Source organism: Camelus ferus, chromosome 11 (assembly GCF_009834535.1).
Source record: "Camelus ferus isolate YT-003-E chromosome 11, BCGSAC_Cfer_1.0, whole genome shotgun sequence".
NCBI classification, from domain to species: domain Eukaryota; kingdom Metazoa; phylum Chordata; class Mammalia; order Artiodactyla; family Camelidae; genus Camelus; species Camelus ferus.
The window spans coordinates 33,386,530-33,412,677 of NC_045706.1; the positions used below are offsets into that span (position 1 = coordinate 33,386,530).

At 34.3% G+C, this 26,148-nt stretch overlaps 1 protein-coding gene across 7 annotated transcripts in view; it reads right to left on the bottom strand.

Annotated features, from left to right (window-relative positions):
* Nucleotides 1-296: 296 nt before the first annotated feature.
* Nucleotides 297-26,148, bottom strand: part of KIF20B (kinesin family member 20B) — a 67,584-nt gene continuing 41,732 nt past the window's right edge. For 3 of the 7 annotated variants that reach the window (XM_032491342.1, XM_032491345.1, XM_032491343.1), the window contains 12 exons: nt 23,665-23,725; nt 18,234-18,359; nt 17,412-17,539; nt 15,636-15,791; nt 11,845-12,021; nt 9,858-9,968; nt 8,258-8,455; nt 7,379-7,447; nt 5,598-5,699; nt 5,068-5,218; nt 1,668-1,810; nt 297-540 (listed from right to left, as the gene is read on the bottom strand). In XM_032491342.1, coding sequence (XP_032347233.1) covers nt 463-540; nt 1,668-1,810; nt 5,068-5,218; nt 5,598-5,699; nt 7,379-7,447; nt 8,258-8,455; nt 9,858-9,968; nt 11,845-12,021; nt 15,636-15,791; nt 17,412-17,539; nt 18,234-18,359; nt 23,665-23,725 — 1,500 coding nt within the window. In that variant the 3' untranslated portion in view covers nt 297-462. The remainder of the gene's footprint in view (nt 541-1,667; nt 1,811-5,067; nt 5,219-5,597; nt 5,700-7,378; nt 7,448-8,257; nt 8,456-9,857; nt 9,969-11,844; nt 12,022-15,635; nt 15,792-17,411; nt 17,540-18,233; nt 18,360-23,664; nt 23,726-26,148) is intronic. The other 4 variants (XM_032491347.1, XM_014558360.2, XM_032491344.1 and 1 more) reach the window with 3 other exon arrangements.

Below are 26,148 nucleotides of genomic sequence, written 5' to 3' on the forward strand. Positions count from 1 at the left end.
GCAACTAGGAGACCTATACACATTTACTCCCTGAATCTTAGCTATACTCCAAACAGATAAGTAAAATCATCCATATTTCCTAACAGGTACTTACAATAAAAGCAATCCCTAAAACACTGTTAAATATTAAGTAAACTAAATATCTAATCTATGACATCCATGTACAGAAAAACAAAAATAACAGCATCTTTCCTAAGATCCTCACTGGTTCTACGCTTGAGATGATAGGAAAATATATACAGTTTGAAAAGCTAGTATTAAAAACTCTTAGAAAATAGACAAGTAAATTTATTGTTGACTTATTTTCTTTATTGAATTAAAATTATACTATTATAAAATAGCAATGTATATACAAAGGGATTTGATGCATCATAGTATATACAATTATCTTTAAAAAGTCAGGATGCAGGTTACAATGATTATGAATATAAAATTTATATTTAAACATTCTCCATAAGTGATTTATTTGGCTGTTTTAGTTCGAAGTCGTCGTTTGAGAATCTGATGATCGCTTTCCTTCACTTTATGGTCCATCAAAATCTGAAATTAACAATTTCATAATTTTTTATAAATAAAAATAAAAGCTTATTTATAATTAATAGATATGTTCATGTTATTAATAACTGAAATAATTAGTACATTACAGTATTTTTTTGTCCTCCTGGACTGCAGGTATACTATCTTGTACAATAAATCATGCCTAGAGTGATAGATTCTATAAGAGTCTTTCAACACTACTGAATTATAGAATTAAAATAATTCACACTTTGTATTGAATTCAAATTTGAAATAATTACTAAAATTTTGGAGGTAAATGCCTCAAATAACTTTTAAGAAATGATCTTTTGCAGTAACAAGTACATAACTTAGAAAGTAGAAAGAGCATTATTTTGCAACTAAGAAAAGAAATAATTTCAGCCAGGGGAGAAAATTACGTACTTATCAGACAGATGGAGAAAAGTGACCAAGAAAACAGTACTTCTGAAAGCATGTCCTAATTGACCCTAATCTTAACCACTCGCTTTAAGTGTCTTACATCTGATAGTTACTGTTGCAAAACGTCTCTCCCCTGATTTTTCTTGGCCACCTCCTATTGAAGGCTTTTCCTTTAATTACTTTTCTATCTTCACTTTCATCCACTAGGCAAATGCAAGCATGATAGAAAATTAGAACTTTCTCTGTAATAGCACAGCCTGTTCTGAGTAAGGAGAATGAGTCATAGAGCCAGGATGACAAACTACAGTCTTTTCTTAAGAGAATCTAGAAGCCTTAAAGGAAAGGTGGGAGGAAACGACTGAATGTCAATTCTACACCTTTACCAGGCAGACTTTAGGCCCAGATCTTGTGATAAAGATAATAAGAAAAACGTATGTTAGAAGCAAATGAATTATTAAATAATGATAATTTTACTGATGGAATTAAAATTCCTGATGAGTTTATAAATGTAAATACATGATACCTGTATACATTAATGCAGCATTTATATCCAATTACTACAAATTTAACACATCCAATACCAAAAGTGTAACATTTAAAGCATGTTTTAAGAAATTTGATGAACAGAATGAAAATTCAAACCATTATAAAATTTACAAAGTTATGAATAATTCAGAACTAAAAAGAACATGAAGAGTTTTACTTTTAAGAAAACTGAAATGGTAGCTCACCACTTGGCCAGATATATCAATAGGAGATGAAATTTCATTTGTGTATAATTTCCGTTTGGCCCGTTTTGGTCGAGACACATTTTCTTTACTTACTTCTACATTTGAGGGCTTTGAAGAGCTCATTGTTTCAATTATTTTCTTTGCTATGAAAAAAATACATTAGTTAAATTCTGGAAAAAAAATCTAACTGCAAAGGTTCTAAATCCTTAATAAGGAAAGAACATACCGTATTAAAAAGAAAAGCACTGCAATTTATAAATGGTGAAAGGACATTAACAGAAAAATCACGAAGAAAAAAATTAAATGCCTAATAAACACATGAAATAGTGATCAGCAGTAAAAACAAAAAGACAAATAAATAAAATATCATTTCAGTAATGTTCAACATAGTGAAAAGGTATGGTAAGTTACAGTACAAGAGTAAAAACTCAGGTGTCTTTAATAACTTGCAAGAGGTTTATGCTACATTAAGGAAAAGAGCAGGACACACATATGGTGGACCACGCAGCATTAAAAATAATAAGGGAGTAGAACTAGTTCAGTAACTCACATGTAAAGATGTCCACAACGAATATCAAGTGAAAGTAACGTGTAATTGTGAGCCCTTTACTTTTAGTTAACACACATGCCCGCACACAAACACACACACACACATAGTAAACTGTTAACAGTTGATTACTTCTGGGAAGTAGAATAGAAATTTTTAAATTTCTTACTTTGTACATCTGTTTTATTTTTTTTAACAGACACATATTGATTTTAACACACAACATATTTCCATTTGGGAAAACTCCTGAATAGAAATCCATACACATATGACATCAACTGTATTTAAAAAAAAAAAAAAAAAAGAAAAGAAACCACATTTAAGGAAATATGCTGAATTGATGGTATACTTGTCAAGGGCTGAGCTGAGCCTGAGAGCTGAGCTGCCAGATGTCAGAGTAGCTAATTAAGACAACAAGTCAAAATGAAAGTTAGCAGTCAAGACTCTAACCACTTACTGCAATAGAATAGGAAAGAAGCTGATCCTGAGAATGCACCAACCCCACCCCACTTCCATACTCCCCCATAGAATAGTACATGGTCTAGGTCAGGTGGGTCAGCACAGAAGTGGGGGTCATCTCACTGCGGGGTGAGCCCTAACAAAAGGTCCTTGCACTTGCAGGTTTATGGACCTTGGGGCTGGAGACAAGGGAGAAGGGCTAGGAATGGAAAGGTAGTCAGACTGGAAAGGAGTGTTTTCAAGGATCCCCTGCTTCCGCATCATAGAGAAGGTCTTCAGCAGAGGCACCTGAGGAAGTTCTCTACTGAAGGTTCCCTGTGAAGAGCATCCAGACAAAGGCTCCTAGGCTAGGAATGCAGATGTGTATAAGAGCATGGCCTGCAGGAGACTCGAGTCCCTGACTAACTCGCTGCAGAGACTGCAATGCACTGGCTGTGTACCAAGTCTGACAGGGGAAGGGCAGCTTTCCCCCATGAGGCCTAATAGGTAGTCTTTGTAATTGCCTGTGGTCAGTCTGAATCAAATCACACATAGGATTTTGGCCTGGAGCCTCCAAACTCTTCACTGCTCTGTGCCAGCCACTATACTGAGAGCTAAGGATGTAAACCAGACAGACATTTTGCACTTGTAGAGCTTATATTCTACTGGAAAAGATAACAAGAAAACAAAAAAACTATAGTTTAAATAATCCAACTGCACTGTGAAAAGATCACTCTGGCCCGCCAAGTACTGACCAGGAGACAGGCAAAGGGGATAAGCTGGGAGACCAGAGACATTGAGTAATGGATTAATGGTAGTTAACAGAGCAGCAGAATTTTAAGAACTAATCTCTTTTCTTCTTTTTTCCCTGTATCTCCAAGTGAACAACAGACATGTATGGTAGTTACAATCCAAAATAGAGATACCTTACATTCCTAGAAAAATGTTCAACAAACAAAAAATCCACACCATGTATATGGGTAGGGAAATTGTTAAGGAGCTGAGACAACCAAGTAACAGAGTCATTACCACGTGGGTACCCTCCTTTCCTTGAAAATATATTTCCTTTTTATATATAAGTGATGGTCAATATAATTTAAATAAAATACACAAGAACCTAAAACAACAAGTCCCACTTCTCCAAATTCAGACATTTAACAGCTTACCGTTTATCTCTCCAGATATTTTCTATGCTTATACAAACTATTTCTAAACTTATACAAAAAATACAGGTATTTTTTGAAAAATATAGACAAATGGGCCTGATAAGTCTGAAGTTTCCGAACTGTGCACCAAGACTGCTGCAGCAAACTCACAAGAGTGCCTCGGAGTATTTTAAACTTTTGAGGTAAACAGTGACACTCAATAGCTTAGGGTAGTTCACGGTTTCAAAAAGATATCACATTACCTTCCTTTTGAAGATGCCGTATTTTGGCAACCTGAATTTTCAGAAGCTGAATTTTCAGTGGTTGGTTCGGCCTTAAATACTAAAGGATCGAACTATTAGGTGTTTCTTTGGGTACACAGACACAATGGAAAAAATTACTGAGACACTAAGGGCACTGTGAGCCTAGAAAGTTTGGGAAGCTCTATGTAAAGTTTTTATAGGAAGTATTTTTATACAACCAATTTGACTCAGTTCACCTGTCCCCTGCCTCATTCTCCCCACCTCAAGTCTCCAATTTATTGTATGCTACCACTCAGGTAATCTCATGAAAAGCCCCTTCCCCCCCAGTACCCTCGCCACATTCTACATGCCAGACACATATTGCCACCTGCACATCCCCTACACTTCCCTGATACTCTGCTTGTATTAACTGTTCCCTCTGCTTGATGTGTACATAAATATATATGTATAGGGAGTATATCTCTTAGCATATATTAATATACAGGTATTAATATATTTACATCATAAAGAAAAAAGCATTAAGCAATTAAACCCAATAGGTATTTACAGAAATATGTTTTTGATATATATAAACAGGCAATATTTATCTATGCAGAGGAAAAAAGGTAGAATAATATATACCATAATATTAACAGTGATTATCTCTAGAGGGTATAATCTTCCAACATTTCAATTCCGAGGTTAAATCCTATCTCTTCTATAAAATCTTCCCATAGCCCCAGACAAAACAGCTCTCTTCCCCCCAATACTACCACAGTTCTTTGCCTACATCTCTATAACTACGTTAAGCAGCCTGCTCTGGATCAATTACTTAAATACAGGTCTTTCTCTTCCACTACATAGTGAACACCAAGGCATATCATCCTTTCACGTTTCCTTCACAGTACCTAACATAGGACAACGTCTATCTGAAATATAACAGTCACTGTTGAGTTAAGACACCAGTCAGATATTAGAAAGTACCATATACCTAACATTAAAGGTCATTTAATTAACATTCTACAAACCTTTTGACTGAAGAATAGTTGGAGAATGTTGTAAGAAGTCTCCAAATTTCTGCAGCGTTCCTTCTTTTTTCTTAGAGGGCACGTTTATACTAATTGTGGACGCCTGACTCCGTAAAGAATAAACTGTCTTAGATGATGGACGTGTGGAAACCTAATAAACAAACATTTTCTGTTACTGCTGATGAGGAATGTTAGAAGGAAACATTAAAGTTGAATTAAAGAAGCCAGACACAGGTTATGAATCCTCAGGCAGGGAACTTGGGATTAAAAACATGAGAGGGATGAAAAGGCCAGAAAGTGGCAAAATGAGTGTGACAGGCAGAGTGCACAGTCAGAAGTGAACATCTAGAGGTACCTGCTCCTGGCTAAATGCTGAAGGTTATATTCTGAGCTGGATTTGATGAACAGGAAATGGAAGATAAATTAGTTATAACTGGATAATTACTAATCAAATTTGACATCTTTATTTTCATTTTCTACTTTATAAATTTATGAAAATGGTCAGTTTTGGACAAATTTAAAAGACAAACCTTTTTTTCCTCTTTGACAGAAGAATTTCCACGCTCAGAAACAGGGGACTTCAAATTAGTTCTGGGTGTAGCATTCTTCTTATTTTCAAATTTCACAAAGTCCTAAAAATAATGATTTCCAGCTCTGATTAATTTCTTGACAATATTTTTTCCCTCTCTAGACTATGAAAAAAAAGGAATAAAAATAAACAAAAAACAAGAAAATGGTTCTTAATTGGGGGCAATCCTGACCAGGGGACACTGTCAATATCTGGAGATATTTTTGGTTGTCATTGCTGGGAATAAGGGAGGGTTTATTGGCAACCAGTGAGTAGAGGCCAGGAATACTGCTAAAACCCCCTAAAATGTACAGGATAGTCTCCAACACAAAGAAGTATCTGGTCCAAAATGTCAATCGTGCTGAAGTTGACAGACCTTGACTTGAAGGTATATTTTCCCATCTTCACTGAAATATTATTGTTATATAACATACGTAAGTTTAAGTGTATAGCATGTTGATTTAATACATGTTTTTACTGCAAAATGATTAAAGGTATAAACTTTTCACCTGCATAATAATGAAATTACATTGGCTAAATGAAAAATAGTAAAAAGGGTAACATCTTTGAACCCCATCTTTAAAATACAGCACAAAGGGAGGGTGACAGCTCAGTGGTAAAGCGCATGCTTAGCATGTATGAGGTCCTGGGTTCAATCAAAACAAAACAAAAACAAATAAAAATCTATGGTATAAGTACAAGTAAAATGTGAAAGTTAAGATGTCTTCCTTATTATACCATTGACATCTTCTATTTTTCCACACATAATCTCACTTAAGACAAAGTCTTTTGTAGTATATTAACTGAATTACACATGAACAAATCCTAGTTGTACTAAAGATTATAAACATAAAATGAAAAAGAAAGTCAAAAGAAGCAGAGAGAAGACCATGACTGAACCTCAAAATTCAAATTACAAAGTCAAGTCATCAGGATCATAAGAAGTAAATTTCCCAAAAGGGGAAGACAGACAGATGGGAATCAGAGGAAGCAAATGAAGAAAGATTGTAACTCCACCATATTTGTAGCGACAATAAAGATCTCTTTGGAGTCTTCACGGGAGTAGAACACAGCAATGTGTAAATTATTTTCCTCAGTTTATTACGACAGTAAAGTGCTAGCAAAATCAGTTAAATCTTTTAAGTTCCTACAAGATATATGTACAACAATCTGTGTATCTGTTCTGAAATGGGGGGTATATACCAACAGTAAAATGAATAAAATAATTGTGTCTTAACCCAGAGCACACAGCAAATTTTTCTTTTTCTCTTGGAAAAAATGAATCAAGGAAAAGTCAACACAGATGTTAGCCAACATGTTAACATAAATGATGATGAAATTAAACTACTTAGTACAGGTGACGCTTGAACAACATAGGTTTGAAATGCGTGAGTTTACTTATATGCACTGATTTTTTTCAATAGTAAATACCACGTTACTACACGATCCATAGTTGGTTGAATCCGTGGATGAGAAACCTCACATACAGAGGGCCAACTGTAAGGTACACAAGATTTTCACTATGCAGTGGCTGGTACCTAACCCTCCTGTTGTTCAAGGGTCAATTGTATCTTAATGGTATCTAAAATATATTAAACATAAATTAAATACAGAATAAAAGTTAACTATAAATTAAATAAAGATAGAATAAAAATTAACTAAGGCTCTCCAAAACAATCTCTAAAGGTGTTCTACGTATAGCAGGAAATATGCTAACTAGTATTCATTTAGCAAATGTATTACCTGACAGAGAGCCTCAGGAGTATGGTTAATACTATTTCTGCTCTTCCACCAGCTTGCAAAAATACTACTCTTTAAAGAAGTGAAAAAAACAAGTTGGAGAGAAAGTTATTGCGCTAGAGAGTTTATAATTAGTTTTAAACTTAAAACAGTCTCTTTTAAAATACATACTGCCATTTACTGTGTATCTACCACATGTGGAGCAAAAGCAAAGCATTTTAAACATAGTATATCTAACCCTTTATTTCCCAAAGGAGGAAAGTGAGGATCAGAAAGTTTATGTGACTTGTCAAACCTGCGTGGCTAGGATATGGTAGAAGGTTTGGAAACTCCGTAATTAGAAAACTGCAGTAGGAAGAAGTAAAACGGTTTTCAGCCTGCCACTAAACAGAGACCCAAATTTTAACAGTGGCTGGCTGAAAAAGAATCTCTTCCTAAACCTATTATGACCATAGAAACCTAAGATTTTAGTTAAGAGACAAAGATTATATTCAAGGAGGTTAATTAGCTATTTCAGTTTCTCTAATTTCTTTATCAACTGTTTTCCTCTTTCATTGGAGGGAAAGTGACTAAGTTTGAACAGGACTGGTATATTGAAACAGCTCTCTAATAAAATTTGCCAGCTTTTGACCTATCACAGCTTCACTGAAATAAGGAATAAACTACGTATTTTAAAATCCATAAGTTTTCTGTTTGAGGACTATTCACCACAGTAATATTCTTAAAGAGTATTGAATATACTGTAAATTATGATTTTGGTCTCTAATAGCAGTGCTTATGAACAGGAAAGCAATGTAACAAGAGTTTAACTATATATTATCACTAAGTTTAGTAAGAATAAGGTTTACTTGTTAAATTCTATTAATAGTTAACAGTACTTACTTCCTCCATTTCATTACTCTTCCTCTTCCGGGCCTTGGGAATCTTAACCATCACTGGTGAGGTACAACCCGGGTGTTTCACTGACATTTTGTTTGGTTGTAAAGGTGTAAACTGAATCTCTAACTCGGGTTTTGGAAATCGTGAAGTCTGATTATTTTCTGTTGACACTTCACAAGAGTCAATGACTACAGATCCATCCTGCAACAGAATTGAATTAAAAGGGAAAACAAATCTTATTTGCAGAATATGATTTTCTAAATTGCCAAAAATTACCTCTCTCAATACCTATTAAAGAGAATGAATTGGGAAAGATGAAAAGTTTTCTGGGTCAAATTCACCACAGCAAGGACAGAAAGATTGAGTTATCACCTACTTTTCTCAAGGTTTCTACATGGTATGTTAAAATTGAGAGAAACTTAGAGATCCATTATTTCCCAAACCTGTGTGATCATAAGAACTACCTAGAGAAACTGTTTAGAAGATTCTTGGACCCTACTACAAACCTGCTAAATCAGATATCTCCAATGAAAGCATCTAGATTTTTAATAAGCACCCTAGTTACAGTTAACTAAAGTTTGCTGCAAATTCTTTATTATTCTTGCCACTGAGAGACAGAGTCTCATTCCCCTCTCTTGAACCTGGGCTGGCCTTAATGACGTCCATGACCAACAGCATGTGGTACAAGTGACATCATGATTCTTCTGAGGTTTGATTATAAGAAGCTCTGTAAGGAATGACTTGTGTTATTCCCCCAGATTAAAATGCCCTTCTTTTCCCATTCTCTGCTTGGTAAACTTCTATTCACCTTTAAGACCCAGTACAATGTCACCTTCTCTAATCCACGTCCACAGCCACTCAGGCAAAATTCATCGTATCCTCCTCAGTCAGTGTTCCTTCTTAGCACCCTCTTCCTAACACTTAGTCCATAAGGTCAAATGAGGTAGTCATTTACACACCTGTCTTATCAGATTCCTTACTCCTTGAGAATGGCAATCATTTCTTATTTATGTCTTCATCCTCGGTGCCTAGCAAGATTCCCAACACTGACCATGCCCAATAAATGTGTTTTTTAAGTAAATTTTTAAATGGTAATTCTATTTTCAAAAAGTGACATAGAGTTTTTATCCATTTTGTATGCAATCTGAGAAACTCTATGTTATCCAATGTGAGTCATTACAAATTAAGGAAACTCATTATGAGTTATTGAGATTTGGTGACACTTATTAAATGGATAAAATTTCCAAAACAATACTATTTAATAGAATGCTTATTAAAGGACTTCTTATAATGACCTCCAAATAGTCATTCGTATTTTATCTTTTGTGGGATTTTCTATTTCTGACCACCAAATTTGTATATATTAAAAGATCTGTTTGAGATCAGTATCACTTTGAGAGTAGTATCATTTGGGGATCAAATTTCTCCAAAAGAATTTCACCTCTCCTAAAAAGCCATTAGTTTTCCTTCCCATAGCCAAGAGCACACACAACTAATTGTAAAGCAAGGTACCTACAACAACTGATTAAATTATACTTGCAGGTGTTATTTAGAAATTAATGGTCACTGCGTTAAAAACTGGGCTATGTTATCCAATACCCACCTCTACTTCATCTCTGGAAATTTCAAACCCTGTTGACTGAGGTTCAGTTTCAACCCTGTCAGGATCCACTGAACTCACACGTCTGGGCTGGAAATCCATGGTTTGTTTTCCCTAAAGTAAGGAAATATTAAAGCAGCAAGCCATCGTAACTGAAAATACATTAAAACACTTCATCTAAAGAATACAAAATCAAGATTTGGGTGCATTAAGCTGTGGAATTAATTAAAGACTTCTTCAACGACCACCAAACTCTCCTCCTTCCTCTCTTTCATCCTCAGAGACTTAGGAAGGATTAGGCAACTTTCCAGCCTCCTCTGAGTCTGATGTAAAGAGAAATTTGAAGATTACTTTCAACTTCCAAGGTGTTTTACCTACATTCTGTCACTTGACTTTCACTACAACTCTGAGTTAGATTTGGCAAGAATCATTAGTCCTACTTCCCAGAGGAGGAAATAGAGACCTAGAGATGTCAAATGACATGACCAATGTCTGTCCTAAGTTGGACCTTGACTCCAACAATCACGTTAACACAATTTTGAAAAACTAGAGGTGTCTGAGGAATGCAACTATAGTGTTAGACCAGAAAAGACCACGCTGATAGCTAAATCTTTCCTTGCTGCACTTTCTTCATTCTACTTTCTCGGTCATAGGGTATGTTCTATTCCTAAACCTTACTTAACAGGTCTGTAAAGAAATATAGGATTACATTTTTAAACTTGAGAAATTCCAATGTGGACCTTCTTATTGCTACCATCAAAATCAGAAGTCAAATACACCTCTTATGTACCTACCCCTTACTGATAAATGAAAAAGATTCCATTACAATCATAATGGGGAAAGCAACTAGCATGTACTGACTTCCACTGTGAACTGCACTGTTTTACAACACTCTCAACTAATTCTCACAATTTTATTAGGAAGACATCATCATCTCTGTTTTAAAGTTTGGAAATGTTAAGTAATTTTCCCCAAAACTCCCCAAACCACAATGACAGCAGCTGATACCTAGGTTTTCTAACTTTGTATTCTGCGCAATTTATACCACATGCTAATATATCTTTTTAAGGAGACGGTCTTTCTCTCAGAATCATAAAGTCTTTTGATGTAAGAGATAAACACATATAAACATTTATTTTCCTACTGTCTGAAGGCTTTAGAACAGCAGATTTTTAAGTGCAGATCATTTACTCTGAAAAGACTAGCTTCAGATGTACCCTGATTCAATTCATCTGCGAAGTATGAGAAATGCAAATACTTTCTTCAGCCAGGGGTCTGAGCCCCAGTATATTACGAAAGTAACTCCTGAATGACACATTCCCTCACCACTGTGCTTATTTCCAAAAATAATTTGTATTTTTACTGCAAATTCAGGATGGGCTCAAATATTTAAATATTACCAAGAGTTCAAGCTGAATCACATTTCTACATTTTAAAGGTAGATTAGGGACTAAATCATAAGTTGTTTATTTTCTAATTACTCTACCTGAGAGAGATGACCAAAATATTGGAGAAAGTGCTATTCTTGAGTCACTGATGAGTCAATCATAATGATAAACTCTGAAAACTCAAAATTCATGACAAATGTCCAAATAATCTTTCAAACTCTGATTCCCCACTGATCTATTGAAACTTACTTTTTTATTCTTTAAGAGTTACTCAGGGGGGAGGGTGTAGCTCAGTGGTAGAGTGCATGCATAGCATACACGAGGTCCCTAGTACCTTCATTTAAAAAATAAATGAACCGAATCTCCTCCAACCAAAATAAATAAATAAATAAATAAAGTGATGTTATTAAAAAAAGAAAAAACACTAGACATAAAAAAAACCCCAAAAAACTATGACTGAAGAATTGTGCTAGACATCAGAAACTGACACAACATTGTAAACTATACCTCAAAAAAAAAAAACCCAAAAAGTTAATTAAATAATTTTGAAAAATTCCTATGCTTAATTAAAAAAGGCATAGAAAGAACAAGATTCTACTGACTGTTTCAGAAGCCTCTGGTGTGACCTTTCTCAGTTGTTCAATCTCAGCGTCCTTCTGCGTGTTGCTGGAGATCAGGGCTTTCAGCTGTATTTCTAAAGCTGCAACCAGCTGGTCCCGTTCTTCCCGCCACTGCTGGAGGTTACCATCCTTCTCAGCCAACTGTGCTTTAAGTATTTCCTGAACGGAAAATAGAGAAAATGTTAAAGTAAACCTTGAAACATTATGAATCTAAGAATTTGTTGCAATTTTTATTATAAGTAACACAACAAATACAACTGTGAACTAGATACATAACAAATTATGTAATCAGGTCTAGATGAAGCATTTACTGGTAAAACAAAATACATAATACCTTTCATATATCTTAAATGTCCAAATTCATATTTATCCTATCCCACCTCATTCCAAAAAACAGCTTATTGAGTACTTCTTTCAATAAAAAATTATAGTCTTTAGACTAATTCTAGCATCTCCCCCAATATTTGGGAAATAAGAGGGTTAAATTACAGAAAAGCAAATTTAAAAAAACCACTAATAGCAACAAACAATAGAGAAATGAAAATTTAAAATACCATTTTCACTGGTTTCAAAAATCATGAAGCAGTGGTAAATTAAAGAAAGTCAGTGCAAGACCTAAACATGACAAACTACAAAACATTACTGAAAGAAATTAAAGAACACTTAAATAAATGGGGAGAGAATCTGTGTTAAGGATCAAAAGATTCAATATTGTAAAGATGTCAGTTCTCCTCACAGATCCATAGAATCAAAGCAATTTCAGTCAAAATCTAGGCAGGCTTATACATGCACGTGAGTGTGTGCACGTGCACAGAAATGAAAAAGCTGACTAAAAGTTATATGAAAACGCAAATGATAAAGGATAGTCAAAATTATTCTGAAAATGAAGAACAAGTAGGAGCAATCACACTATGTCATTTCAAGCCTTCTATAATAATTATCAAGACAGTGTCATATTGATTAAAGGACAGACAGAGATTAGAGGAATGGAGGAGAGGGTCCACAAATGTATGGCCTACTGACAAAATACCAAAGAAATTCAAAGGAGGAAAGGACAGTTTTTCTAACAATGGGTGATGAAACAACTGAGTAGCCAAATGGAAAAAAAAGAAAAAACCTTAATCATAATCTCACACCACATACAAACCCTTGGACAACTGATTTATGACAAAAGTGGCAGAACAATGGGAAAGAAACAGTTTTTTCCGAAAGCACTACCAAGCCGACTGGGAATCCACATTTAGAACAGCAGCAGCAGCAGCAGCAGCAGCAGCAGCAGCCTTTACCCCATCTCACTCCACCACAAAAATCAATTCTAGGGTCTAAATATGAAAGGCAAAAACCCCAAACCTTTGGGGAATAACAGAACATCTTCATGTCCTTGAGGTCCATAAAGGAAAAGACTGGGAAAATGAATTAAAATAAGTTTAAGAATTTCTGTTCATAAAAAGGCAACAAGAGAGTGAAAAGGTAAACTAGCGATTGAAAAAGGGTAACTGCAACACATTAGAGGAAAAAGGGCTGCTATCCAGAAAGTATAAAGAACTCGTCCTATAAATCAGCAAGAAAAAAGATAGACAGTTCAACAGTAAATAAGCAAGGGGACTTACATAGGCAGAGCCAGTAAACAAAGCATCCATCAGTACTAACTGAATGAGTTATATAAATGAGTACAACTATTTTGAAAATCAGTTTGGCATTCTACTACAGTTCCAAATATGTATATCTTTGTCAACTAGCAATTTTATTCTTGGCTGTGCAACAGAAAAGCATGCCCATGGGCACTAAGGGAAATGTATAAAAATGTTTCTACAAGAATTTACTCATAACAGCCCCAAATAGAAAAAAAATCTACATGTCTTCACCTTTAAACTGAACAGACTGTGGTATACTTATCACTGAAATACTCAGCAGTGAAAACAAACTTACTCCAGCTACATACAACAGCACAGATGATTCTCACAAACATAATACCGCGTGAAGGAAGCCAGGCACAAAGAAATGCATTCTAAAAATTTTCATTTATTTAAAATTCAAAAATGCACAAAATTAAAGTTTAACATTAAAAAACAGAATAGGTTATTACCATTGAGAAGAGGGGGTCTCTAGATACTGATACTGTTCTATTTCTTAAACTGACAGTTAAGTGGGTGCTTGACTTTACAGTAATTCACTGAACTACATGTTTGCTTTGTTTACTGTGTTATAGGTTATAATTTAAAAAGCTTTAAACATCAATTTATTTCTTAAATATGGCATTAACATATATCTTAGGTATGACTGTAAAGAAACATATGGGAGAAAGGAGAAAGCTAGCTAGATTAAAAACTCAAAGTAGGTTTACTTGCAGGCATAGCTGCCACAGGGACCACTGACTAGGAAAAAAAAATAGGCCCATTCCTGGTTTAGAGCTGGAGTAACTATGACAGCCAACAGCTTTGGTTTCACTTCTTGCCTCCTACTACTGTCCAGGAAGGGTGGATGTGGGCTGTGGGACAGAAACAGAACCAGCAGCAACCTCTCCTGTTAAGACAGATGCAGCATCACGATCCTGCTCAGCCCAACACTTCCTGAAGGTACCTGCAATCATGTGCAACTGGCACATGAAATGAAATATACTGCCATCTCGGTGCTGTAGTAATGACAAGTATTAGTCTCACATAATTTGTCATGTAACAAAGAGAGTCAAGTCTCTAAGGGAACATGACAACTAAATGAAATGGTAGTATACTAGATTAGATCCTAGATCCAGAAAAAAAGACAGTGGGAAAATTGGTGAAATTCTAATAAGGTCTGTAATTTAGCTAACAGTACTACAGTAATATTTTTTCTTGATGTTAATCATTGTATTGTTCTTATGTAAGATCTAACATCAGAAGTTGGGTGATTAGTATATAGAAACTCTCTGTACTAGTTTGGCAACTTTATTGGAAATAAAATTACTTCAAAATAACAAGATAACAATATTTTTAAAAATCAGTGGGAAAATCATCCTTAACATATTGAAAGTTAACATTCCTGTTTGCACAGGAAAGTGTAGCTGATACTAGTAACATTCTGTTATAAACAAATTTGGAAATGCCAACAGATGACAATGTGACACTGCTAAGTTACTATTACTGTAAACAGAGAACTAATTTTTCATTTAAAAATAATGTTAATCTATTAGGTAATAGCTTTCCTAGGATCAGTGATGACTTTTAACTTCTTTTTTCTGATTAGCAATACTGGGTGCCAAACAGACTAAGATGTTGATTTAAATAGGAGGAAAAAAACACGCTAAGATAGAATCGCTTAAGAACCATAGCTAGTCAATGTAAAACTAGAAGTTATTCTATGTATGGTCTTCTAAGAAATACTTAGTTGACTTAAAAAAAAAAAGTCCTGATAAAATCAGCTTACGAGGTAAAATATAACACCATGTTAGTAGAATCTAAAGTTCAAAATGCAAATTTTTACAATCTAGTAGGGATAACCCTGTGGTCAAAAGGAAGAGATTTTTAAGTTCTAAATCTAGATACTGAGATGTAATCAGTTATTTTCCCAACTTGCTAAATGGACTGAAAAGTTTAAATAAGAACATTAAATGAACTTCAAGATAAATTGGGATAGAAAAGTCATCTTACAAATAGACAAACTGCCGTTAAAAAAATAAAAAGAAAAACAGGCAACCATACAGACACTGATAAGAACCTAAGGATCTCAGGGGAAAATTTAACAAACTAAACAAAGCAGGCGAAATACACTGAAGATAAAGTATAAATTTTACCAACCATTTCATTTTGTTGCTTCAAACAATGCTCTCTGTCTTCAGCATATTTTTTCATTTCTCTGTTCCGTAAATTCTCGGACTCTTTTGCTTGAGTGATAAGCATCATTTTTTCTTCTAACCATTTTTTTCTATCAGCTTTATATTTCTGTTCAGATTCCTAAATGTATAAATAGCACAAGTTAACTATCACATGCTAAAAATACAGTTTATAAATTTGTACTTTTAACATTCCATATAATCCATCATTTTTCACTTCAACTTTTCAAAAACTTAAAACTAAGTGTTTTTCCTTAAATAAGTGACAAGATTAGAGTTTATTTCAGATTATGCAAAGAACACTGCTGGTTTGCTTTTCTAAACAGTATTTCATCTATAAACTTAATTTTGCTATAAAGTCCATTTAAGGGCTTTCCTTCATCAGTGAGCTTAAGAAGAAATAATTTAAATTTCTGAAAGAGTTACAGAGAACCAAGCCTTCTTAAATGCCAGATTAAAAAAAAGAAATTAACTTATGGTGGTTATTTCTAATTGCATGGTTACAAAAATAAAATTTTCCTGGGTACACAGGATGCCAAATAAAGAGTAACTTGTGCAACAGGACAAACATTTATTAATTTAAGGAACATTGGGAACAGCTAGACAGAGAATACAGTTCATAGGTAAAGTTCAAAGAGGCTTGCATGGATTCTTTAGGTTCAAAAACATCTAATTTATACATTCAAAATTCAAATAAAAATTCATTTCTAACAAAAACAATACTACTACATTAAAAACTATATAATTAAAAATCCCACTGTTTTATAAACTTCTAAACCCACTGTACTTGATAAATTATGGCAAGTCCATTCCAGGATTACAAAGTTTATTATCTAAGATATGTGATCACATCATTTGAGAACAATGTAAAACATACTACATGTTATACAATGTCCTTAATGTGAACATTCTCAATGTAGTTAATGTATTTTTTTTTTCATAACTAATAGAGTATTTACTCTGTTCCAGTTGCTTTTGGGTTTTGACAATGGAGAGGGTAAATTCCAAAGTACATAATTAACAGTTACAAAAGAAAGTAACTGATTTTTTTGTTGTTCAGTATCTGATTATATACAGCCTGAATTTAAGAGAATAATTTAGATGCAGTCAACTTTTCAAAATCATGTTTTCTTCAATCTCAAAACTACAATTATGAATACAACTTCTAATAAAATGTACAAAACTTTACATAGTATTCGTTAAATCCCATTAAAAAGCTATTTCCTCCATATGCTGTTGCCTTTCACATACATAGTATGTGAAAGCTGAACATGGGGGCAAATACAAACACAAAACAGAATATCTTCTATGTAGCAGTATGGTTTCAAATGTATTCCAGTATTCAGATATACAATTCTATTCTTTACCAAATTAATAACTAAATTTACAATAATCAAAATAATTTTCCTAACAGTCATCTTCTCCACAACAGTATTTGATGAATTAGAAAATTTAAGGAGTAGCAAAAGAGATATAAAGACATAAAAAGTGGCAATTTTAGAATTAAATGTGTAAAGTGCAAAACTGAAGGCCCACTGCATTTTCATTGGCGCTTAGTAATTTGTACTTTGGGAATTTCTTCCCCATTTCATTTTAATGTGTACTGAAAAATTATATTTATTAACATTTCCCCAGTATCGCTTTACCTATATCTAAATTAATTATAAAATACTTACTAAACTCTTCTCTTATGAGAAATATAACATATAGATACATATACATACATAGGTAAAAACCATACCTGTAACTCATCTTGAAGCTTACTAAGCTTTGTATTAAGTACATCTGTGTTATCCTCAAGTTCTTTATTTAAACTCTGATTGCTTTTGGTTTCCAGATCTTTGCATTTTTCCTTCCATTTTTCCAATTCTGATTTGAAAACATAAAAATTATTTTAAAAAGCACATACAAAAGTTATACCAAGTAGAGATATATGCAGCATGAGATATAGATCAGGAATCAGCAGAGACCAGAAACAGAAGTACACAGACCAAGACAGAACTGAGACTGTTCTAAGAGATTATCAAATTCTTAAAGAACTTAAAAAACTTCTCAATAACCCACTGCATAGTGTTCAAAGTATATAGTATAAATGCATGCCAATAAACAGGAAACTTCACGTTCTCAAAACAAATAAATGAATAAATAAATTAAAAACCAAAATCAAAAACAAAAAAGGGGGCAAAAACCCCCACTGATGGTATTCTGAAGGATAGAATCAGAGTATTTATTGAGATAAACATACAAGATGACATCAAATGGTGCGCACATGTGAAATTAAGTTGAAAATTTATTCTTAACATCTGCGGAACACTGCAACAGGTCATCGCCCAGTTATTATCAGTGTCCTTATTCCTTCCTTATTTACATACAATTTTACTTAGATAAAACAATTTTCATCACAATGGAAAATGACAAGTGACGGGATATTCCAAAAACACACCAAATACTTTTTCACTATGAATTATTATAAACACTAAACTATTTTAAGAAGGAAGGAAATCTAGGAAAATAAAGAAAATGGAAGAGTGCATCTTGAGATATTTAAGTAATCTTGCTGTACCTGTGGCCAGCCTTGCTGCTTCCTCTAACTTTGCCTCAAGCACTTGATCTTGTTCTACCTGAGTTTGTTCTTGTTCTTCCAGAGTCATTCGCATGTCTTCAATTATTTTCTCTTTAACATTTAAATCTAAAAATTTGGAAAGAACATTTTAGAAATTACTAACATAGACATCTAGATTCTATTTTTTTCTTGAGTTCTTCTAAAATTAAAATACAGTTTTATTAACCATAATAGAAGATGAGTTCCAGAAAGATGAACACTTTGTCTTCTTCACTGCTATATTTTCAGAGCCTAAAACGGTACCGGCATATGTGAAGCACCCAATAAGAAACTGATATACAGATGGATGCTTGGATGACGGCAAGAATAAATGGATGGAAAAGGAATTTTTTCAGATAAAATTAACAATTTTCTATACAATTAAACTATTGATAAAATAATAAAACTATTATTTTACTGCACTTCATTTAACTGTGCTTCTCATACATTGTTTATTTTTTACAAACTGAAGTTTTGCAGCAATCTTGCATAAGGAAGTCTATTAGCGCATTTTTCCAACAGCATCTGCTCACTTCCTGCCTCCATCACATTTTAGTAATTCTCGCAATATTTCACACATTTTCATTATTGTTACATTTGTTATGGTGATCTATGATCACTGATCTTTGATTTTTTTTAATTGAAAATTTTAAATTATTTATTTATTTGGGGGGGAGAAGGATTCGGGTTTTATTCTGTTTATTTTTAATGGAGGTACTGGAGACTGAACTCAGGACCTTGTGCATGCTAAGCACACACTCTACCACTGAGTTATGCCCTCCCTGCTGATGTTACACAAACTATACCCACATAAGACAGCAAGCTTAATCCATAAACATTGTGTGTGCTGTGACTGCTCCAATGTCTGGCTGTTCCCCTCTCTCTCTCCCTCTCCTTGGGCCTCCCTATTCCCTAAGACACAACAATATTGAGATTTGGTCAGTTAATAACCCTACAGTGGCCTCTAAGTGTTCAAGTGAAGGGAAGAGTTGCACAGTCTCTCACTTTAAATCAAAAGCTAGATATGAAATGATTAAGCTTAGCAGGGAAGGCATGTCAAAAGCTGAGACAGGCCGAAACCTAGGCCTCTTGCACCAAACAGCCAAGTGGTGAATGCAAAGTAAAGTCCTTGAAGAAATTTAAAAATGCTACTCCAGTGAACAGTCAAACAGTAAGAAAGCTAAACAATCTTACTACGGATATGGAGAAAGTTTCAGTGACCTGGATGGAAGATCAAAACCAATCACAACATTCCCTTGAGCTATGGCTTAATCTAGAGCAAGGCCCTAATTCCCTCCAACTCTATGCAGGCTGAGAGAGGTGAGGAGGCTGCAAAAGAAAAGTTTCCAGCTAGAAGAGGTTGGTTCATGAGGCTTAAAGAAGGAATCTGTCTCCATAACATAAAAGTGCAAGGTGAAGCAGGAAGTCCTGGTACAGAAGCTGTAGGAAGTTATCTAGAAGATGTGACTGGATTGCTGCAATCTCATGATCAAACTTGAACGATGAGGAGTTGCTTCTTACAGATGAGCAAAGAAAGTGGTTTCTTGAAACGGAATCCACTCCTAGTGAAGGCGCTATGAAGACTGTTGAAATGTTAACAAAGGATTTAGAATATTACGTAAACTCAGTTGATAAAGCAGTGGCAGAGTCTGAGAAGACTGACTCCAATTCTACTATGGGTAAAATGCTATCAAACAACATTGTATGCCACAGAGAAATTGTTCGTGAAAGGAAGAGTCAAGTGATGTGGCAAATTTCCTTGTTGTCTTCCTTGAAGAAATTGCCACAGCCGTCCCACCCTTCTAACTTAACTAACTTAACTTGACTAACTGGGTATTTACCCCAGTAACTACCACCCTGATCATTCAGCAGTCAGCAGCCATCAACATCAAGGCAAGACCCTCTACCAGCAAAAAGATGACAACTCTCTAAAGGTTCAGACGATGGTGAGCATTTTTTTAGCAATGAAGTATTTTTCAATTAGGTGTGAACATCGTATTTTTAGACATCATACTGTTGCACGCTTAACAGACTACAAAATAGTGTAAACATAACTTTTCTATGCACTGGAAAACCAAAATAATTTGTGTGACTTGCTTTACTGTGATCTTTGCTTTACTGTGGTAGTTTGGAACCAAATCCGCAATGTCTCCAAGGTATGTCTGTACTAATAAACACAAATCTTAGGATTTAGAAAAAATATTTTTTGTCAAAACACTTACTTTTAGCGTTAATATTCTCAAACCAAACTAAAATCTTTACCTCCTAAAAACAAAAAATTCTCAAGCCTAAACTTATTTTTTTTAATCGCAATTATTTTTGAAAAAAGCTCAAAGCCAAATATTTACTTCTAGTGTTTTTAAAACCAACTCCTCAGGAATAACTGTGCTATTATTATAGCCTTACCAAAATTGCTTCTGGCCCTTTAAAAGTGATTGAAGTAATGGTTTATAAACAAATCTATTCTAATTCTGCCTGATACAGAAAGGAGGAAAAACTGGTTTACTGTCTCTGGTGACAGACACATAGTATCAGGGCTCACTTCAGACACCTCTTACCAAAATGACTGCTCATGTCAGAGGTGATGAATCTTTAAATGCATAGCTCAAACTCAGGTCACTAAAAATGACATTAAAAATGACACAAATCTCAAAAGATGGCTCCCTTAAAATTCTAAATATAAAGCACGCTTAAAACAGTAAGAAAAATTTTGAGTAATTTTCAGTACTTCTGTCCTTTGATGTAAGCTGCAGGGGAGCTAATAAAACAGAATTCCTCCTTAGGATTAAAGGAGTACTGGTATTACTATCTAAAAGTCTTTCTTTCAAAAAGCATGATTTGTAAATATATTCAGATTATATAATCAATTATAATTGTATTCAAATAATTCATTCCTCTTACACCCTACTTTTTGCTCTAAACTAGAGGGCTTGAAAGGAGTTTAAGTATCTGGTTATTAATCAGTAAAGTCCCAGGACAACGATGATAACTTCACTGTCTAAATACCTATTATTTGAAAGGTAGGAGCAGTAAAGGAAAAAAGAGAACTATCAGTATCAGTCACTGCCTCCAATAATTTACATTTTATTTCAGGGAAGAATCCAGAAATATGCAGCAAAATAGAAAATAAAGCAACATAAAAACAGTTACGAGATAGCATATCAAAGTTATCTAAAGGTAGCTATGAACTATTGTAGCTAAATAAATGCCTGTCAAATGAACAAGTAATTAAATGCTTAACATTCAGGGAAGAGGATCACTGAAAGCTACATCAGGTTTCAAGGAGAAAAGGCTTAAGCATAACATTTGAGAACAGGTAGGGAGGAGAAAAAGGGACACCACACAAACTAAGGAAAGAAATGACACATAAATGTCCTGTAAAACTCTGGATTAGAAATACTCACTTAGTGACAGCTCAAATTTACTTTAGAATACCAGTATATCAGGTATACATAAAACAAGTATGAAAGCTTCAAATCATGGGGAATACCATGTTTCACTTACCACACTGGCAATAAGTTTAAAGTTTGATAATACTTAATACTGGCAAAAATGTGGGGAAATGGGCACTCTACACATTATCACTGAAAATACAAACTAGTATACCCACTTTGGGAAGCAGTTAGCAATAGTCATAAAAATTTTAAATATACATCATTTGGGCCAACAACTACACTGCTAGGAATTTCCTATACAAATATATTCACATGTGTGCACAGAGACTCTCTTGCCATTTCAGCAAAGTAGCAAGATACAAAATGAGTATGATTAAATCAATTATATTTTATATACAATAGCAAAAAACAATCCAAAAATGGTATTAGGGAAAGAATTCCATTGTCAATAGTATTACAAACAACAAAATATTTAGAAATAAATTTAACAAAAGATGTGTAAAACTTACACACTGAAAACTAAACATCACTAAAAGGAATTATAGAAGGCCTAAATAAATGAAAAGATCTCCTGCATCCATGACTAATATTGTTAGGTTAGCAATTTCCCCAAATAGATCCTCAAAATTAACACAACCCCTATTAAAATTCCAACTGGCTTTTTTGCAAAAATTGACAAGCTGATTCTAAAATTCACATGGAAATGCAAGAGATTTAAAATAGCCAAAAGAATCCTGCAAAAGAAGAAAGAATGTGGGAACATTCACACTTCCCAATTTCAAAACTTACTTAAAAGGTAAGAAACAAGACAGTGTGGTGCTAGCCTAAGAAGTGGCATACAGAACAATGAAACACACTGAGAGTTCAGAAATAAACCCTTACATATATAGTCAACTGACTTTCAACAAAGGGGCAAAACAATGCAATGAGGGAAAGAACAGTCTTTTTTAACAAATGGTGCTGGGACAACTGGATCTCCATATGAAAAAGAATCAAGTTAGACACCTATCTCACACAATATACAAAATTATACTCAAATGGATTAATACAAAATGGATCAAAGACCTAAATGTAAGAGCTAAAACTATAAAACTCTTGGAAGAAAACCTAGATAACTTGAGATTAGGCAACAGTTTCTTACTATTCACATCTGCCAACAATGACACAGGAGCCAAAGTAAATGGAAACTCTAAAAAGATTATGGAAATAAGAGATGTTAAGGGATAATGGCCTAAAAAGGGTAGGAGAAAATACGACTGTGTGCAGAGAGATATTTTCACATCCAAGTTACTGATTCAAGTTAATCCTCTAAATGTTCAAGTCATCCAAATAAATAATAATCTGGTTGTCTTACCCCTCCTCTTTAGTTGGCCAAGTACAAATAGCATGAATTAGTGAAGAAAGTCTGAAACTTAAGAGTGAAACAGACATGGGTTCAAAGCCCAGGTCTACTACTCACACAACTAAGAAGTGAAGGGGTGAGTGATGGGAAGGAGAGGAATCTGCGTAATTTTATGAACAGAAATATGTATATATCATCTACAAAGATAATTCTGTGATATTTCAAATAAACTGTCAATACAATTTGAGAAAAAAATTCAGCAGATATACTTTGAATCTAAATTATTAAATGGTTTTTTAAAATATTTAAAAAATTTTAAAGCTATTTTACTTGAAGAATTTTCTTTAAATGATTTTGTCTAGAAATCCATTCCATTCACTGTGACCTATACAACTTTGACTGATTTTATTTTTCACAACGTACTGGCCACTACCTAGAAACCAATGTTGCTTTGACTGAATACTTCTTAATGTTTTACTTCAAGAATAAACTTTACGTTGATAAGTTACTCTTTAAAATCAATACTTTTCTCTTTTGATGAAGTTACATCCTTTGTTGGCCTTATTTCACTTAAGAATTGTCTAAGGAATAGTAGTTATTCTTACTACTTATTTTGTAGTCATTTTAATACTGGAAGTAGAGGTTTGTTTCTGACCTTTGCACACTCTCTCATATTGTTGTATAGCTTCTTCCACTTTTCGATCACTTAACTGCTCCTGTGAAATGAAAGAATACGAATTAAATGCAATTGTAACTTAACTATGCCCCGATATTTAATAGTGGGGCTTGAAAATGGGGGTTAATATTAAATTTGGAAATCTATCTCCTATAAGGCTGACTACTAGTCTCAATCTCTTCAGTTTCACCTTGGAGAAAAGGGCAGGGTGAGAGTGATAATAAGAAAAACAAAAACAAAACCCCCAAAACTTTATACCTTTATTAAGTGGTATTAATGAGAATGAAAAATGCCAAATCATTTTCTTTACTCAACCTTTTAAGCTAGCATGTATGTTTTTTTCACACATCACAAAAAGCATAAACAGGGGAAATGGAAGTTTACTGTGTATTTAATGTAGGAGGAAAAAAAAAAACCATAAACAAATTCCCTTTCAGTAAATTCAAAATGCAGGAAAAATAGGGCTCCCACATGCCCTTTATGTAGAAAGTAGCTGGGAGGTTTGAAAAACTTGCAAGATAAATGTATGGGCACTTGAAATCCTTCAGTTCCAGTTTTAACCTGTCATGTAACCCAAACTTCACTCCCTCTCTCATCTAATTTCAGCACTATCTTCTCATATTATAAGTTTTAGAATAATCATTATAGAACCTGGAAATCTCTAAATCCTATTATGAAAGTATTGACTGCTTTATTAGAATTATATTCAGTCAAAAGCTGAATATAATATTTAGATGTATTTACATCTAAATATTCATTAGTTTCCTTCATTTAAAAGCAAACAAGCAAATACAACAAGTTCAATTTTTAAATTATTGTCTTATCCATTTAATTGATGTCAAGCAAAATATAACCATTTATAAAGGGATTCTGCTCTCCAAGTGCCCTTCTAAAAAATTTTTTACAAGACTTAATCTTCATTTTCTTTTTACTTTTTATTTATAAAAGAGTCACAAAGATAGCAGAGATTTCCTGTCTAACCTCTGCTCAGCTTCTCTAATGTTAACTTATAGTACCATGGGACACTTATTTAAAAATCAAGAAATTAACACTGGACACAAAAGTGAGCACCTGAGTTTTGAAGCTTTGTTATTTAGAACATGGAAACATCTTTGTAAAAGAGAAATGAACACTGGTATAATACTATTAATAATATTACAGACTTTATTCATATGTCACCAGTTTCTCCAATGATGTCCTTTTTCTGTTCCAGGATCTCATACAGGATACAACACTGCATTTAGTCACCATGTCTCCTCCAATCTGTGATAGTTGCCCCATAATTCCTTAACCTTAATGACCTTGACACTTTTTACTGGTTAGGTATTTGGTAGAACATCCTCAGTTTGATCTGCTGTTTTCTCTCTGAGGTTATGGATTTTAGAGACAAATGCCACAAAAGCACTGTGCCCTTCTGATCACATCAGATCAGGAAGTTCACAGTGACTTACTACTGTTGATGTTATTCTTAAACACCTTGGTTAAGATACAACTGTAAAGTTACAATTTTTTCCTTTCCATACCCTTTGCTAGAAGCAAATCACCAGGGCCTTATTTTATTTTAAGCAATTTATTTTTAGGTTCCAGAAAAGGTCAAAAGAGAATTTGTCATAAAGGACTGGTAGAGTGGACCCCAGTGAAGGGCCAGCGATATGACAATGAGTGGCCAGGGTGGCAGAAATCGTCAGGGGTGGACAAAGAGCATGGTGACAAGTGAGACAAAGAGAGCTTAATGGAGAATGACAGAGTAACAGAGATTACTGAGGGTGCAGAGAGGAGGACACAGAAAGCACTAAAGCTGGTGGACCAAAATGAAGAGTGACAAGAAGGGAGTATCTGTGTAGGAGAGACAGGCCTGGAAGGACAACAGAGTGAATACGCGATAAAGTGGAAGGGAGAGAAGAATGAGGGGTCAACCAAGAGCCAAGCCTTACCAGGGAGTGAGGACGTGTGATGAAAGGAGCAAACCTCGAACCTAATCTTACAAAGAGAGAAAATGACAGGAACGATGGAGACTGTCGAACAGTGACAGAAAGGGACGGAGAATGACAGAGAATGACACAAGGAGACGCACGGTGATGAACAGAGATAGAGACTGATGGAGGGAGATGGACAATAATGAAAGAGACGGAGGATGAAAGGGAATGACACAGGTGGAAGGACAGTGAGGGAAAGAGACAGAAAATGATGGAGGTGGACAGATGGTGACAGGAAGAAGCTAGATTGTGTCTGGCTATATACGGGCCACACTATAAACAGGTTTTCAATCTGTTTTGAAATCTCACTATATGTTTGGGTTGATGCTGAAGTCACCCATTAAAATCAAGCATTCACAGCTGTTCTCCGAAGTCTCTTAAAGTTCCCTAAGTTGCTGGAATCATGAAATGATTGTCATTTTTCTTGAAAGTAGGATTTTTAAACAGCTTTTTTCCCTAAAGGCCTCCAAAAAGTCCACTGAAAACA